Below are 16,525 nucleotides of genomic sequence, written 5' to 3' on the forward strand. Positions count from 1 at the left end.
AGCAATGCACGCTGAGAGACAGTGCACGTCTGCACCCTCCGTCTACCCTCTCTGCAATGTTCCCGCCGGCCAACCAACATCCTGCCTCTTAAAGACGGGAGGGATCTCTGTTACTGTGCCTGTTACAGTAAAGTAAGCAAAGCGCACCCCTGATGTTGGCCGTTAGACTCCCAGGAGCAGGATAGTGCCGGGTGATCATGTAATAAGCAGCGGGTATTGATGTGGAATTGATCCTGGGGACAACACTGTATATCGAAGGAGAGTTTTAAGTCTCTGTAGAAATTTAAAGTGCCTACACTCCATCTAAATACAAGGACTCCTGTGTGTACCACAGCAGAGAGGAGAGATAGAATTGCAAATGAGGCTTTTGCTAAAATGTATATTATATTGCGGGTCAGTGGTAAAAAAAACAAAAAACCCAAAAAAGGACAGATAACACCTACCCCCATTTTCTTCTTTTTTGATGTCTTCGTCCTCCGGATTGGGACTTTCACGAGATGAACTATCCGGTGGCTCAGATTTCTTCAGTAACGCCGGGTCTATTTGTGCTTTCAGAAGTTCTAGGGTTTCTGCCAGCTCGTTCCTGCTCCTAGAAAGGGTAAAGCCGTGTAAACAGGTAATTAAGCCTAATGAAAATCACAGGACAATAAGTAGATTTATAGATGTAATTAAAGCATCAACAGTAACCTAGGACAAAGTTTAATAAATGGAGACTGTAACGCAGAAGCACAGATAGGAACAGTCATTGGCAGAGGCGACTTGGAAATTAGTTGACTAACCCATTCCTGTAACTGCTTCAGTTTATAACCAGACTGGTTTAAACATTTGTCATCTGCTAGGTAAACAGAACACAACGGTTTTATCACCTTAATAAACAAATTATTCTTTAACTGACAACTATGAATTTTAGATTGTTTATTTTCAAGTAGATATATTATTATCCTTTACTTATATGGCGTACAAATGGTTCCGTAGTGACTTACAAAGTACAACCAGTATGGCTCGGTTCTAGACCCTCTGTATTACTCACTGAACAGGGCTGCCCCCAGTACCACCTCTTCTCTAACTACACCAAAATCTGCTTCCCCCCTTTTCAACCATCTTACGACAAACTGTCTCCTCTGCTATTCTCGACATGGACGGCCCAGCGCTACCTAAAGCTCAACATGTCCAAAATAGAGCTCTCAGAATCACCATCACATCCCTCTCAAATCTCCCTTACTGTCCATAGAATGACAATGTCCTCCCAAGCCCGCTGCCTTGGTGTCACATCCAGTCTCTTCCCCAGTCCCCTCACCTCTACATATTGGCAGAAGAGACCCCTAATCTTACATAGGATGCAACCAAAACGCTGATCCATTCTCTCATCTCCACATATTCACCCCTCTGGCGTTCCCCTTACAAATCTCTCTCTGCTTTAATTCAATGTAAATGCCAAGACTGATGACTGCGCTCACTGCTCCAACACTGGTAATATCTAGACTAACTCCTCATATCCTCTAGAATCCTATTAAAATGACTTCCCCCTTAACAACAGCCCCTCACACCCACTTAGTGCAAATGCTGGCCTGCACCTCATCTCCGATAACCACCATAGACTTCCATTATTCTCATCAGCATCTTTCTAGGCACTGACCTGACTATGCACTTCCATGTAGACCCGTCTTGGTCATCCTGCTCCTCAATGTACATGCGTATATTGTGATCCTGATCCAGTTGATACCAGTACATTAGGCCGTCCTTATCCCGCCCTATCGGCTGTAAACGCATGGCGTCAGCATCCTCTTCATTGATGGCATTTTTAAACTTCAGATTGTCATCAAACTGACACTCACACAAGTGCTGCAAGAAGAATAGATTTAAGTATGGTGCCTCAAGCCTTCCCAAGGAGGCACAGCGAGCAAGCGTTCCAGGCTCTGCACCAAACGCACAGAATATTCCATCACAAAACAGGAATCAAACCAGCTCAAACGTCAGAAAAAGGATAACGTAGACACTAGCTTTAACTGGATAAAATCACAAAGGCTGCAATCGTTTTCTCCAGTCTGTCTAAATTAACACCAAAATAGAGAATACATTGGATGTATGGCCTTCATTTCATATTGAGATACGAGTGACCTGATAGGCTGCAGACTCATGAATAGCGCTTAGCCCGATTCCGCTGTGAGTGTGACACTAGCATGCTTCCATAAACAGTGACTTGTAGTCTTTTGTGGGCAAGTTATTTCGATTGATAAATAATGTTCATCTGTAAGATAAGGAAAGGTCTTCACTTGCCCTGTAACCTCACTGTCCCCTCTTAGATCTGGAAATGGTTCGTTTACAGTTTATCTTTGTCTACAGAAAACCAGAAAGCATCAGGATATGCTGCAGGGCAGAGTAATGGGTACACGGCTATAACTCCCTCAATGCGAATCACATAGACAAAAGTAGTAACAGTAACTAAAGCCACCAACCATAATAACAAACAAATCTAAAAACCATTAAGTGTAATACACACGGTCAGATGCGTCAGATTAACGATTGAACAATTTGAACTAAGAACGATTTTTGACTGCATTAAAATGAATGGAATCGTCCAGATCTGACTGCAAACACATCAGATGTCAGATATCGTTCTCTGACCATCGGGAACGCGCATCGCTCATCGTTCAGACATGCCAGATTTTCCTTCAGATTTGAACGATTGACCGATTTTTTAAATCGTTATCTGACCGTGTGTATGCACCATTAGGCTGGTCATAGGAGATGGTAATCCATTGCGCTCATAAGGCAGGAAATAAATTAATGTGGGCACATTACTCCTACAGTCTATAGTACTAGCTATTAAACCACATGTATACTCTGCTTGTACTAGAGCTGCTTTGGCTACAGGTATAAAACGTTTGCAGCAGCCTTATAGATGACATGTCTGGTGCATGAGGTTGTTACAAAGTATTTCTACTGTCTAGTTATTGTGCCACCGTCATCATCAGACAAGCGTAATGTTTATTAGGGATTAAACGGTTACAAGAATAATATGACATTTAACTATCATTTATATATAACGCTCCCAAAGCTTTTTAGAGTATTATAGGTCGAGAATAGAGGTATAGCGCCTTTTTAGAGCAGCATTCTCTATAGCATCTATATTTATGTAGAGGATAAACTGTGGCGAGTAGGAGGCTATTGGATGTACTATCCAAGGTCACTATGGGCTTCTCCCCAGCTCCAGCCATGGTAACTGGGAGTTACATCCCAATACACTTCTAGAGACGCTCCCGTGGTGTTATAGTCGCAGCGCTGATGTCAGGAGCCGTGTGTACAGCACAAATACGTTACCTTCAGTATTCCCACTTTACACTCCACGCTCATCTCTAAGTAGCCCTTCTTCTCCATCTCCCAGGCCCACGTGCTGTTGTAATCCTGACAAATCTATATAAAGACACCAACAGTTAGTCCCAGTCTGGCTGACGTTACTTAATGCAGAGAAACATTACAGCTTCATATACAGCTTTATTTATGCAGAGTTATTGGATATTGTATATTTTCTATTGTATCAGATAAAGTACTTTGTAGATCAACTCCCAGTATACATTACGTGGCTGGCACAATAACCAACATTGACAGGCAGCAAAAACAGTGTGTGTGTATGGGGGGATGAGACACTGAAAAGGTAAATCCCACATTTTCTCCATCCCCATAGCCTATACCAAGTACCAAATAACAATTTGTGATTACACTTTGCAGAAGGTATGAATGTATGAACATGTAAACGTCTCTCTAAATGTAACATCCTGTTCTGTATAGTTTTCCCCACCCCCTTATTTATGTCCAGTATTGTGGCTTCCTCCCCTCTCATCTGTATGTCAATTCATGTTCTCACTCCTTCACTCCTCTGTATGGGCTCTCTCCCTCCACCCCTCCCACCTCTGTATGTGCTCTCTCCCTCCACCCCTCCCACCTCTGTATGTGCTCTCTCCCTCCACCCCTCCCACCTCTGTATGTGCTCTCTCCCTCCACCCCTCCCACCTCTGTATGTGCTCTCTCCCTCCACCCCTCCCACCTCTGTATGTGCTCTCTCCCTCCACCCCTCCCACCTCTGTATGTGCTCTCTCCCTCCACCCCTCCCACCTCTGTATGTGCTCTCTCCCTCCACCCCTCCCACCTCTGTATGTGCTCTCTCCCTCCACCCCTCCCACCTCTGTATGTGCTCTCTCCCTCCACCCCTCCCACCTCTGTATGTGCTCTCTCCCTCCACCCCTCCCACCTCTGTATGTGCTCTCTCCCTCCACCCCTCCCACCTCTGTATGTGCTCTCTCCCTCCACCCCTCCCACCTCTGTATGTGCTCTCTCCCTCCACCCCTCCCACCTCTGTATGTGCTCTCTCCCTCCACCCCTCCCACCTCTGTATGTGCTCTCTCCCTCCACCCCTCCCACCTCTGTATGTGCTCTCTCCCTCCACCCCTCCCACCTCTGTATGTGCTCTCTCCCTCCACCCCTCCCACCTCTGTATGTGCTCTCTCCCTCCACCCCTCCCACCTCTGTATGTGCTCTCTCCCTCCACCCCTCCCACCTCTGTATGTGCTCTCTCCCTCCACCCCTCCCACCTCTGTATGTGCTCTCTCCCTCCACCCCTCCCACCTCTGTATGTGCTCTCTCCCTCCACCTCTCCCACCTCTGTATGTGCTCTCTCCCTCCACCCCTCCCACCTCTGTATGTGCTCTCTCCCTCCACCCCTCCCACCTCTGTATGTGCTCTCTCCCTCCACCCCTCCCTCCTCTGTATGTGCTCTCTTCCCTACCCCTCCCTCCTCTGTATGTGCTCTCCCCCCCACCCCTCCTCTGTATGTGCTCTCCCCCCCACCCCTCCCTCCTCTGTATGTGCTCTCTTCCCTACATGTGCCCTCTGCCCCCGACCCCTCCCTCATCTGTATGTGCTCTCCCCCTCCTATATATGTGCTCTACCCCCACCCCTCCCTCCTCTGTATGTGCTCACTCCCTCCACCCCTTCCTCCTCTGTATGTGCTCTCTCCCTCCTCTGTATGTGCTCTCTCCCTCCACCCCTCCCTCCTCTGTATGTTCTCTCTTCCTCCACCCCTCCCCTCCTCTGTATGTGCTCTCTTCCCCACCCCTCCCTCCTCTGTATGTGCTCTCTTCCCTACCCCTCCCTCCTCTGTATGTGCTCTCTTCCCTACCCTTCCCTCCTCTGTATGTGCTCTCCCCCCCACCCCTCCCTCCTCTGTATGTGCTCTCTTCCCTACATGTGCCCTCTGCCCCCGACCCCTCCCTCATCTGTATGTGCTCTCCCCCTCCTATATATGTGCTCTACCCCCACCCCTCCCTCCTCTGTATGTGCTCACTCCCTCCACCCCTTCCTCCTCTGTATGTGCTCTCTCCCTCCACCCCTCCCACCTCTGTATGTGCTCTCTCCCTCCACCCCTCCCACCTCTGTATGTGCTCTCTCCCTCCACCCCTCCCACCTCTGTATGTGCTCTCTCCCTCCACCCCTCCCACCTCTGTATGTGCGCTCTTCCTCCACCCCTCCCTCCTCTGTATGTGCTCTCTCCTTCCACCCCTTCCTCCTCTGTATGTGCTCTCTCCCTCCACCCCTTCCTCCTCTGTATGTGCTCTCCCTCCACCCCTTCCTCCTCTGTATGTGCTCTCTCCCTCCACCCCTTCCTCCTCTGTATGTGCTCTCCCCCCCACCCCTCCCTCCTCTGTATGTGCTCTCTTCCCTACATGTGCCCTCTGCCCCCGACCCCTCCCTCATCTGTATGTGCTCTCCCCCTCCTATATATGTGCTCTACCCCCACCCCTCCCTCCTCTGTATGTGCTCACTCCCTCAACCCTCCCTCCTCTGTATGTGCTCTCCCCCTCCTATATATGTGCTCTACCCCCACCCATCCCTCGGGAAGCAATCGGGAAGCCGACTGCCTAAATACCGGGGGACTTAGGTTTAGGCAGCGGGAAAGGGGGTGGTTAGGCACTTAGAGGGGGGATTAGGGTTAGGCACTTGGGGGGGGAAGTTAGGGTTAGGCACCCCTAAGGAGGGTTAGGGTAGTATATACTCACCTATCCACGATCGGGTTTCCAGCGCTGTCGGCCTTCCGCTGCTTCTAACTCTGCTTTTGTCGGGCTGCAGCTGATGGGAATCGAACCGCCAGCCATGCGGCCGGCGGAATTTCATACCCATTCCCCCTCCCTCATATGTATATGCTCGCTCCCCCCACCGACACCTCATTTGTATGTGCTCTCCCCCTACCCCTCCCCTGCATGTGTTCTCTCCCCCCGACCCTTCTCCCCCTCCCCTCCTCTGTATGTGCTCTCTCCCCTCCCTCTCTGTATGTGCTCCCTCCCCTCCCTCATCTGTATGTGCTATCTCCCCCTCCTCTCCCTCATCTGCATGTGCTATCTCCCCCTCCTCTCCCTCATCTCTACTTGCTCTCTCCCCCTACCCCTCCCTCATCTCTACTTGCTCTCTCCCCCTCCCCTCCCTCATCTCTACTTGCTCTCTCCCCCTCCCTCATCTCTACTTGCTCTCTCCCCCTCCCTCATCTCTACTTGCTCTCTCCCCCTCCCTCATCTCTACTTGCTCTCTCCCCCTCCCTCATCTCTACTTGCTCTCTCCCCCTCCCTCTTCTCTACTTGCTCTCTCCCCCTCCCTCTTCTCTACTTGCTCTCTCCCCCTCCCTCTTCTCTACTTGCTCTCTCCCCCTCCCTCTTCTCTACTTGCTCTCATCCCCCTCCCTCTTCTCTACTTGCTCTCTCCCCCTCCCTCTTCTCTACTTGCTCTCTCCTCCTCCCTCTTCTCTACTTGCTCTCTCCTCCTCCCTCTTCTCTACTTGCTCTCTCCCCCTCCCTCTTCTCTACTTGCTCTCTCCCCCTCCCTCTTCTCTACTTGCTCTCTCCCCCTCCCTCTTCTCTACTTGCTCTCTCCCCCTCCCTCTTCTCTACTTGCTCTCTCCCCCTCCCTCTTCTCTACTTGCTCTCTCCCCCTCCCTCTTCTCTACTTGCTCTCTCCCCCTCCCTCTTCTCTACTTGCTCTCTCCCCCTCCCTCTTCTCTACTTGCTCTCTCCCCCTCCCTCTTCTCTACTTGCTCTCTCCCCCTCCCTCTTCTCTACTTGCTCTCTCCCCCTCCCTCTTCTCTACTTGCTCTCTCCCCCTCCCTCTTCTCTACTTGCTCTCTCCCCCTCCCTCTTCTCTACTTGCTCTCTCCCCCTCCCTCTTCTCTACTTGCTCTCTCCCCCTCCCTCTTCTCTACTTGCTCTCTCCCCCTCCCCTCATCTCTACGTGCTCTCTCCCCCTCCCCTCCCCTCCCCTCATCTCTACGTGCTCTCTCCCCCTCCCCTCCCTCATCTCTAAGTGCTCTCTCCCCCTCCCCTCCCTCATCTCTACGTGCTCTCTCCCCCTCCCCTCCCTCATTTGTATGCCCATTCATTTGTACCCGCCTCCACACCAGTAGTCAATCTTTATGGTCACTCCCCTCTTGTCTGTGTCTGCACTTGAAATCGGCTCCTCCAGCTCCAGTTTTCCGAAGATCCCCACGTCATTAATGCAACACTGCCAGTCAGCACCACAGGGACTAGTCCAGGGTTATGACCTTGGAGGTTGCATTGGTGGTACTTGTGCTCAAGTACCACCTACACATACACATACACATGCTGGCTGTACCATCGGTTGAGAGCCCCAGTCTATAAAGTTCAAGATTAGAGAATTGACTGTGCCCCAAACCTTACCCATCAGCTGGCAGCCATGTAAAACAGGCAGAGAAGATAAAGAGAGTCTTGTGCTCTCCTGCCACACACCATTACATACTGTACATCTGGACATTCAAGTATCTGAGGTGCTGCCTCCATATTAAATGTTCCACATGATCCAATACTATGGTAAAGTAAAGTTCTATACATACAGCAATTCTCCCCTATTTCACATTGCAGCAAGCACTGTATGGTGCACAGTTAAGTTTATAATCAGATGTGACCACGCCAGGCTGGGCTTTCCCTGACATGGTCGCATCTGATGCAACCAGTCAGAAACACCCACATTGTATATCCAGCAGCTGAATAGACCAGGGGTTCCCTACCACAGTCCTCAAGGCACACTAACAGTCCAGGTTTTAGGGATAGCCATACTTGAGCACAAGTGACTTAATTAGTACCTCAGTTATTTTGATTTAACCATCTGTGCACAATCATGGATATCACTAAAGCCAGGACTGTTATTAGTGTGCCCTGAGGTTGGGAATCACTGGCATAGAGGAACAGCCGCTGGTGAAATTTAACTAAGGCAGTGCGCTGTTCCCCCGTGTATACCTGGCGGCTGCAGAGAAGTGCAGCCACCGGGGACATCTAAACATAAAGCGCCATCCTGCAGTGTCTGTCCTGATTATCGGAATGAATAGAATATACTGTATATTATGTTTATTATTGGTGTTACTATGAAAGCAAGTTTCATGGATCATTTTGATTATAATGATCCCGTATGGATCAAGAATATGGCACTGGGCATTGAATTACGGATAGCCAATTGTCCTAAATAGTTTAAACGTGTGTAAAATTCAAGTTCATGCACTGTATACTAAGGACGTCCATAGACCACCGATGGTTTGCAACCATCGATGGTCTATTCCGATGGCAAAAGTTTTGCGATCGATGCGGGCACCAATGCCGCCCCTGTGCCACAATCTCAATTTTTTGTACACAGCCCTATGGCGCTGCAAGGGGACGCCCATCAATTGAATTGACCCCCCCCCCCCCTACAGTCCTTGCAGATATATATATATAAACCCATTTTGGTGATACATATCTAGAATTTCTTTCTTTCAGTCAGTATTGGTTACATTGGACACATTATGCAGAATATTATGTCACAAACATTGTACCTTGATTAAGTATTTTTCCCATCTGTCAAACGTGACGGACTTCCCGATTTTCCTCATAAGCTTCAAGTGGAGCTCAACCAGTGCCTTGGATACTGCAAGGAGAGCAGGGAGAGATATGACTTCCTCTATATTGGATTGCCCTAACTCATACAGGGATACCAATATTGGCTGCTACATTTTTGAAGTTCCTAATATTGCTGCCAATTGACGTAAATCTGCCATCACTGATAGCTTGGGACGACTGACTCCTGACACGGGAAACTCGAACCATTCTGTGAAGTGTTTGCAAGATGTACAGATGTGTCCTCACTCATCTTTGCTGCAGTCGTGCAAACAGCCAACTATACAAATAATGGACTGCGCTAATGGTGGAACGTGTGTGTACGTAAGTAGCACTCGATTGATACAAAAATCACAATAAGGCTTCTATTAAAACATTTAACGTGCAAAAAAAACAATCAATAGGAACAATATATAATCTAATACCGCAGCCGCATAGTGGAATTACGATATTAGATTTATACCATACGTTGGGATTATGCAATAGGAGCCAAGATAATCTTTATGTGTATTGGTAAAAAAGCAATTGTTCCTGTAACATCTGAGAGATATGTGAGGTAATGATGTGCTCACTGGCAGGATGGTATGAATTTCTTTCTCCTCATTACCAATCTATGGGTATTAGATGATAAATGTAGACGGAATCTGTCTAGGTGGTTGCCACTACCTGTGTGCGCACACAGCATCCGTCCTCCCGTGCAGGATAGCTGGCAAGATTACTCTAACGGTGGCATTGCACTGTTAATTGATGTCCTTCCTGCGACACTAGGGGAGACCGCGGCATCCGTTCAATGTGGCCACTAGAGCTGTATAATACACCAGCTTGCACCGGGTGCTTCCCTCAAAATGCACGGGTGTTTAAGTAATCATCACAATAGATGACACTCAGCTGCGGCTCAGAATCAGCTTGGATTCTCAAAAGCAGCCTGTGGTTTAGTTGTCCCTTTTGTCTACGCGTTTCACTCTGCATCCAGCTAATTTTTTTAAAACCGCACAGACAGCCTTGTCCTGTGAGACTCTGCTTGTGCCTACTGTCTTTTCCTGCCGAAAATGCGTTTAAGTCGCAATGTGATGTGACTAGGATGAGTCAGGAGACACTGCTGACTAATTGGATATGTGACACTTGTATATCTGTGTGTGAATAAGTCTCTCAATCAGCGTGCAAAGTGCTATGATGCAGCGGCCGCAGCTTGTATCCCCCTAAGTTCCGATTTCAGTCTTAGTTGCACACAGATATATACAAGTGTCACATATCACATTAATCAGCACAGTCTCCTGGTGCGTCCTAGTCGCATCCCATTGTGACGTAGATGCATTTTCGGCAAAAAAAAACAAAAACGCCCGTCGCTAGCAGCGTTGCACAAGACTTGGCTCACTCACGCCAGGTATATCGCGTATTGAGGCTAGATGACAAAGGACACATCTGTATTACTATTAAAGATACAGGAGACTAGGGATATAATGAAAACCAACTGGTTAACATCTCCTCAATACATGATAGCGGTAGAGTTGATTGGACCTCACCAGCAGCCGCATGCTGCTAGTAACTGTACAACACACCAAGCAGACAGAACCATGTACTGGATTACACGCCAATGATGCACCTATTCTGTCACGTGTTCCCACCAGAAGTCTATGCACTTCACTGCACTTAGTGTAAAACCCTTTGCCACAATTAGTACATTTTTAAAGCAAAAAAAAGAAAGAGATATATGTCTACAATTTAACATATTTTGCATTATTACTGGAGAAAAGATCTGACTCACTTATAAATTGGTGTAATCTAAACAGTACTTTATAACACTTCCTCTGTACGTGAGAACTAATGGCCTGTAACACCTCAGACATAAGTTTCAGCACAACGTCGGCATGCTGGGGTATAACTGCCCACCTGCTGACAGAAGTCGTACTGATACAACTACAGAAACCCCCCACATTAAGAGCTAGTGATGGGGACACTGACAGGATACAGATATTGCTCGGGCCATTTTATAACTGATACAATAGGTGCCTCTTTTGCAGAAGATATCACCAAGGCACCAGGGGTTGTCAGTTATAAGTCTGTGCCCCTAATCTTGCTTCTACTGTAATATCAATATATAAGCGCAGACATAAACTACCTGAATGCTGCTCATTGGTTGGATTCATCAGAAATCTAGGTTCAGGGGACACTGTGCTGCACTCCATACCCAGAACGTCTCTTAACAAAAGGCCAGCTGAGCCTCGCTTCATTAACTGGTAATTCAAGGATAGTGAATGCATAGGGTCAGGTTATTGGTACAAGATAACCCTCACCATGACTCAATGAGATTATTGATAAGATTAATATTTCCAAGATACTTGGCTCAATCACATTTTCTATATCTGTAGTAGGGGTGAGCAAAGGGTGGTACTCCAGCTGCTGTGCAACCACACACCCCAACATGTCCTGCCACAGTTTGAGCATGTTAGCAAAACTGTGCCAGTACATGCTGGGATGTGTAGTTCTGCAGCTGAAGTGCGACATGTTGCCATGGAAGAAGCCAGAGAGGATTCTGCAAATAGTGTCTCTTTTGCCTATCAGTACATTTGGCAGAATGATCCTCCATGGTCTGATCATAACCATCTGACTAACTACAGGCGCCCCTCTCCCATCTGGAAAGGGAACACCTCTGGGTGTACTAGAATGGGAAGGTCCTTTGGAAGTTATAGGTTTCAGTCACAAAAAAGGCACCAAAATAACACAGAAAATCACCATTGCAATAAAACTAAGTGATTGGAAAAACAAGCCAAAAACAGAGCAAGTTATTTCTATCTTAGGTGCCTAATGCCTTTATACCGTAGATCATTACTAGGAATCCAATTGAGAAATAGAAATAAGTGACCTGATCAGAAAGGCATGAAGACCAATCAGAGGTGCGATAGGAATGTAGCGCCTGGTGCTGCCCAGCTGAACATGGTCTCTGTGCAGTAGTTCTGGATTCTCAGCAGTTCGGGGAGATTACATGAAGTCTTTATGCTGAAACACAGGGAGCATGGCACTCATCCACACAAGCGTGGCAAAGAGATGCAGTGGTACAGGCAGCTCAGATGTTGCGGTTAGAAAGTGGATGACTTTATTGTAGCCCTCTCTGAGCTGCATAGGTTGCTCCTAGAGGCCTTTGGACATGGAGATGAATGAATCTTTATGCCATGTCATTGGCTTGGTCACATATCATGTGGTGCACTTGGCTTATGCCACCTGCATACACTAATTTGAACAATGCCGTTAATTCTCTGGTCACATACTGCATATAAAGCACAGCGAGCATGTGTCGCTCCTGGTACTCCAGTGGGAGCTTTGGGCCAGTATAATAAAAAGTGATTCCAATGCAAGCTGTTGGTTATGATCCCTCTCTGTATAGAGCACAACCGCACGTTGTACACGAGCCCCAACTATAAAATGTAACTTAAGTTTGTTACATATTAAGTAACATTCACTAATTTATTAAGCTGGGTACACACCATACGATATATTGTCCTGACGTGGAACAGATGATATATCGTACACATCGTATAATGTGTATGCCCAATCCATCCCTATCTGCTGTGCTGCACATCACATTGGACGATTTCACGGCCAACAAGGTGCTGTTACATGCAGCGTGTAACGATACATTGCGCCATCATACGCTAGATCATGCAATGTGTGTACGGCGTGTGCGATGTATCGATACATCGCTTGCCGCATCGCACCATGGTAAGGTGTGTACCCAGTTTTAGTGAGGCCTTACATAGAAAGACTGACTTAAACTGGTCATAGACCACACGATAGTGCAGACGATCCAGCGAAACAACGATAATTAATCACACACTGGAGCATGGAGTTGGCTGAAATGATTTGGGAGGAACGGACATATTTGATAACCAAAAGATCCAGACCGAGGTTTTTTTTTTTTTAAGCAGTTTTCAGACTGTGAATGATTATCTCGTCTGTACACAATGGTAATCGTACATTCATCAGCTGATCTGAGCGATTACCGTTTGGAGTATGGCCAGCTTTAGTCGATATAAAAAGATTAGTTATTTTTTTTTTTACATAAGCTAGAGTTGATGGCTAGAAGTCTATTGAAAAAAAAAAATTGTGTCAGCTCGTCTATGTATTTATAATTGCCTCTATTGTTACTGCAGTCTTACACGCGCTTATGTTCTATGCACGCAAGTTAATTTTTTTTTAAGGAGCAATTGAATTGTACGCAATGTGCCAACAAGCATCGTGGCAGTGCCTGGCTGTGCATATACTGGGCAGTTACTGTAGTGCCGACCTTGCAAGTTTTCCCCCGCACCTCTACGGGATACAAGGGAAAAGCTTGCAATGCCGGTGGGTGCGATGTGCCATTCCGGAACGGTACATTGTGTCCAACTGAATTTCACCATAGAGCCTCATTTATCTGCATATCTTTCTCAGGGGGCTGTAAAACAAAACACCAGACACCGTGTCCACTTGCTGCATTGATGTGGAATACCCAACCCCTCCATACTTGAAGCTTTGGATCACATTCCTCAGGTTGCAGTGCTTGATTGGCTAAGACTTATGTCCAACCCGTCTCCGATACACTTTTATGGATAGGCCTTGGTGAAAGCCTATCTCACCTAGGTACAGTTAATGGCTTTGGAAAGATCTAACTAGGCTAAATGGCTTTTATACATTTCAATAAACCGAAGAAGAGAGATCAGTTATTAAATCATGCTGGGCTGTCTCCAAGGCCAGTGGTTCCCAAACTGTGCACTGTGGCACCCTGGGGTGCCTTGGGACACTTGCAAGGGTGCCTCAGGTTGGCGGTCCAGCACCAAATCAAATTATTTATAGTCAATGTAATGTAAATATGTGGACAAACAGAAGCTGAAATCTGTCCACCACCACATAACTGAGCCTAATGGGGGGCATCCACTAGATGATTTTATCCCTGTCCAACCTCTTAACGATTTTCCCTTGAAGTTTCCCTTGAAATATGATCTTCCACTCTGAACAATTTGCAAAAGATTTGCAAAAGATCTAACAATAAACTATGTTGTTTTAATCTGTGATTGAGAGCTTTCAGCTATAGTGGGCAGATAGTGGTTCATCGTTTGATCGTTCAGCGTGAACGATGCGTAAACGATTTGTAAGCAATCAAGTGAAATTGACCTGCATGTTCAGTCGATGGAGGAGACGATCAAACGACCAGCGGGAGCGCGCATCGTACATCGTTAGAAACAATTACTGCACGATTTGCAAACGATATTCAAACGATGTTTGAACGATTATCAAACGATTTTATCATTATCGTTCAACTTTATCGTCTAGTGGATACCCCCCTTAAGGATGACAGGTAATCACAATTCACTTCACTACATTTCTTTCTGAATTTCTCAATAACAAAGGTTTAACATAGGGGTGCCATGAAACAATGCTGTTACTCTAGGGCGCCATGATTCAAAAAAGATTGGGAACCTCTGTCCTAGGCTAATAAGGCTCCTTTAAAAAGTATTAGAAGCTCTACCACTGGCAGTGGATTCATCACAGCCGTTTATTTTGGGTTAAACCAATCCCAGGGAAGTGTACAAACTGTCCTATTTCATGGATTACAGCTCACAGGCGTTGATCAAATCATTCGATATACAGGTAAAGATCAGAGAGGTACCACTGACATAACTGCACCCATCTGTGCTTGGTGTTATTAATGTGATCTCTTAATGATGAATATTCTGATTTATGCAAAAATAACCTGGTTACTGTATCTCACAGGTCCTGAAAGACAACGAGCGGTTTGTCAAATCCACCATTTTAAAAACGATAGTTTTAAAAACAGCAAAAGGAATCAATGTTAGACCAGGCTTGTTTAGCGCCAATTCCTGCTGCAGTTGGCCAAAGCTGCTTATGATCGTCAACTTTGACAAACCGTCATTTAGCTTTGATTCCGTGAGAACGCCAGTTACATTACACTCCATGTGGGTGTTAAGCTATTAGATAAAGTCTTAAAAAAAAAAAAAAGAATGATTTAAATTAGGTAGAGTTATATATTATGTGCAAATAATTAATATAAATGATATATATTTCGTATGTAGCACTTCTGGAGCAGAGCTGCTTCTATTGTGCGTTCCCAGCTTAAGAGTTTATAGCGAGGAGGGTGCTTTCCATTTGTCATATTTAATATTGATTAACCCTAAATATTTTGGGAGAAAGTAATACAGTGGTGCACCCTTTAACCAGGGATCATGAGTGGATTAATAGCAGCTGACAAAGGGATACTGCCAGAACCCCTTAAGAAAAGCAAATGGACAAGGAATAAATGTCTGCACTTACCACTATAAAGAAATACTCCTTAAAAGCTGTTTTGACAATTTATTAACAGTATATTAAAATAACAAACTTGAACTGCAGTTCCTAGGATATTTGATACAATGTTAAATTAGCTGAAAAAATGTAACAATCAGTGCACTGAATGATGAATTGAAATGTGTCCAAAAAGATAGTCCCAACTAATAAAATAAATTACGTGGAAAGACTCATATACAATAAAAGAATGTCCTGTTAATCCAAATGTATGAGTACTCAGTAAAAATATGTATAAAAGCACACCATGTATGTAGTGGTGTATTAGTAACTTTTCCCCATCTCCAGGGGTATAATATCCGGCAAATGGAACTGAGCAGCAATGTCACTCATCACTCCCTTAGGTGGAATAGCACAGATTTCCAGAAATCCTGGCTAGCAATTAACCCTTGGTTGGTAATCCGGTGTAATACAACTCCTACTGGTGTTGGAGTAAACAATAGAACAGCGTGGTAAGTCTCCAGCAGCTTGAAGCCCGCTGATATTCCATGTGCTGTGCCAGCAGAATGAACGCCAGCAGAGCGCGGTCAGCCTCCGGCAGTGCGGCCCGCTAATGACTCCACGCTGCTATCGCCTCGCTTTCAGCTCAGCACAATGACCAACGGAGGACCCGGACAGCAGCAGGTCAATCAAAACCAAGGTGAATAGGCTGGTTGTAGATACAATGCAACGGCTCAATGGAATAGTCCAGTGAGGTAGCCTTAATAGATCCCAGAAGTACTGCAGAAATTAAGATGTTCCCTCGACGCGTTTCTCCCCTCTCACAGGGGCTGACCGCGCTCTGCTGGTGTTTACTCTGCTGTCACAGCGCATGGAATATCAGCGGTCTTCAAGATGCTGGAGACTTACCACGCTGTTCTATTGTTTACTCCAACAACATCTTTTTACTGAAAATAATCATGTACTCATACATTTTGATTAACAGGACATTCTTTTATTGTATACGAGTAATTTTCCAGATATATATATATATTTTATTGGGAATATCTTTTTGGACATTTCAATTAATCATTCAGTGCACTGATTGTTACATTTTTTCAGTTAATTTAACATTGTATCAAATATCCTAGGAACTGCAGTTCTATTTTGTTTATGTTATTTTAATATGCTGTTAATAAATTGTCAAAACAGCTTTTAAGGAGTATTTTTTATAGTGGTTATAAGCGCAGACATTTATTCCTTGTCCTAAATATTTTGTTTTCATGTATTTATTTTCTCTCATACTTCTAATGCATGTAGCATTAAACCAGGGCGCAACACATTTTTAG

The 16,525-nt window shown here is 45.9% G+C and overlaps 1 protein-coding gene across 3 annotated transcripts in view; it reads right to left on the reverse strand.

Annotated features, from left to right (window-relative positions):
- Nucleotides 1-16,525, reverse strand: part of RSF1 (remodeling and spacing factor 1) — a 43,925-nt gene that overhangs the window by 19,195 nt on the left and 8,205 nt on the right. For all 3 annotated transcript variants that reach the window (XM_088473801.1, XM_088473800.1, XM_088473802.1), the window contains exons 2-5: nt 8,864-8,955; nt 3,322-3,414; nt 1,637-1,842; nt 444-589 (exon numbers count right to left, since the gene is read on the reverse strand). In XM_088473801.1, coding sequence (XP_088329927.1) covers nt 444-589; nt 1,637-1,842; nt 3,322-3,414; nt 8,864-8,955 — 537 coding nt within the window. The remainder of the gene's footprint in view (nt 1-443; nt 590-1,636; nt 1,843-3,321; nt 3,415-8,863; nt 8,956-16,525) is intronic.

Source organism: Taudactylus pleione, unplaced genomic scaffold (assembly GCF_031769625.1).
Source record: "Taudactylus pleione unplaced genomic scaffold, aTauple2 ptg000140l, whole genome shotgun sequence".
NCBI lineage: Eukaryota > Metazoa > Chordata > Amphibia > Anura > Myobatrachidae > Taudactylus > Taudactylus pleione.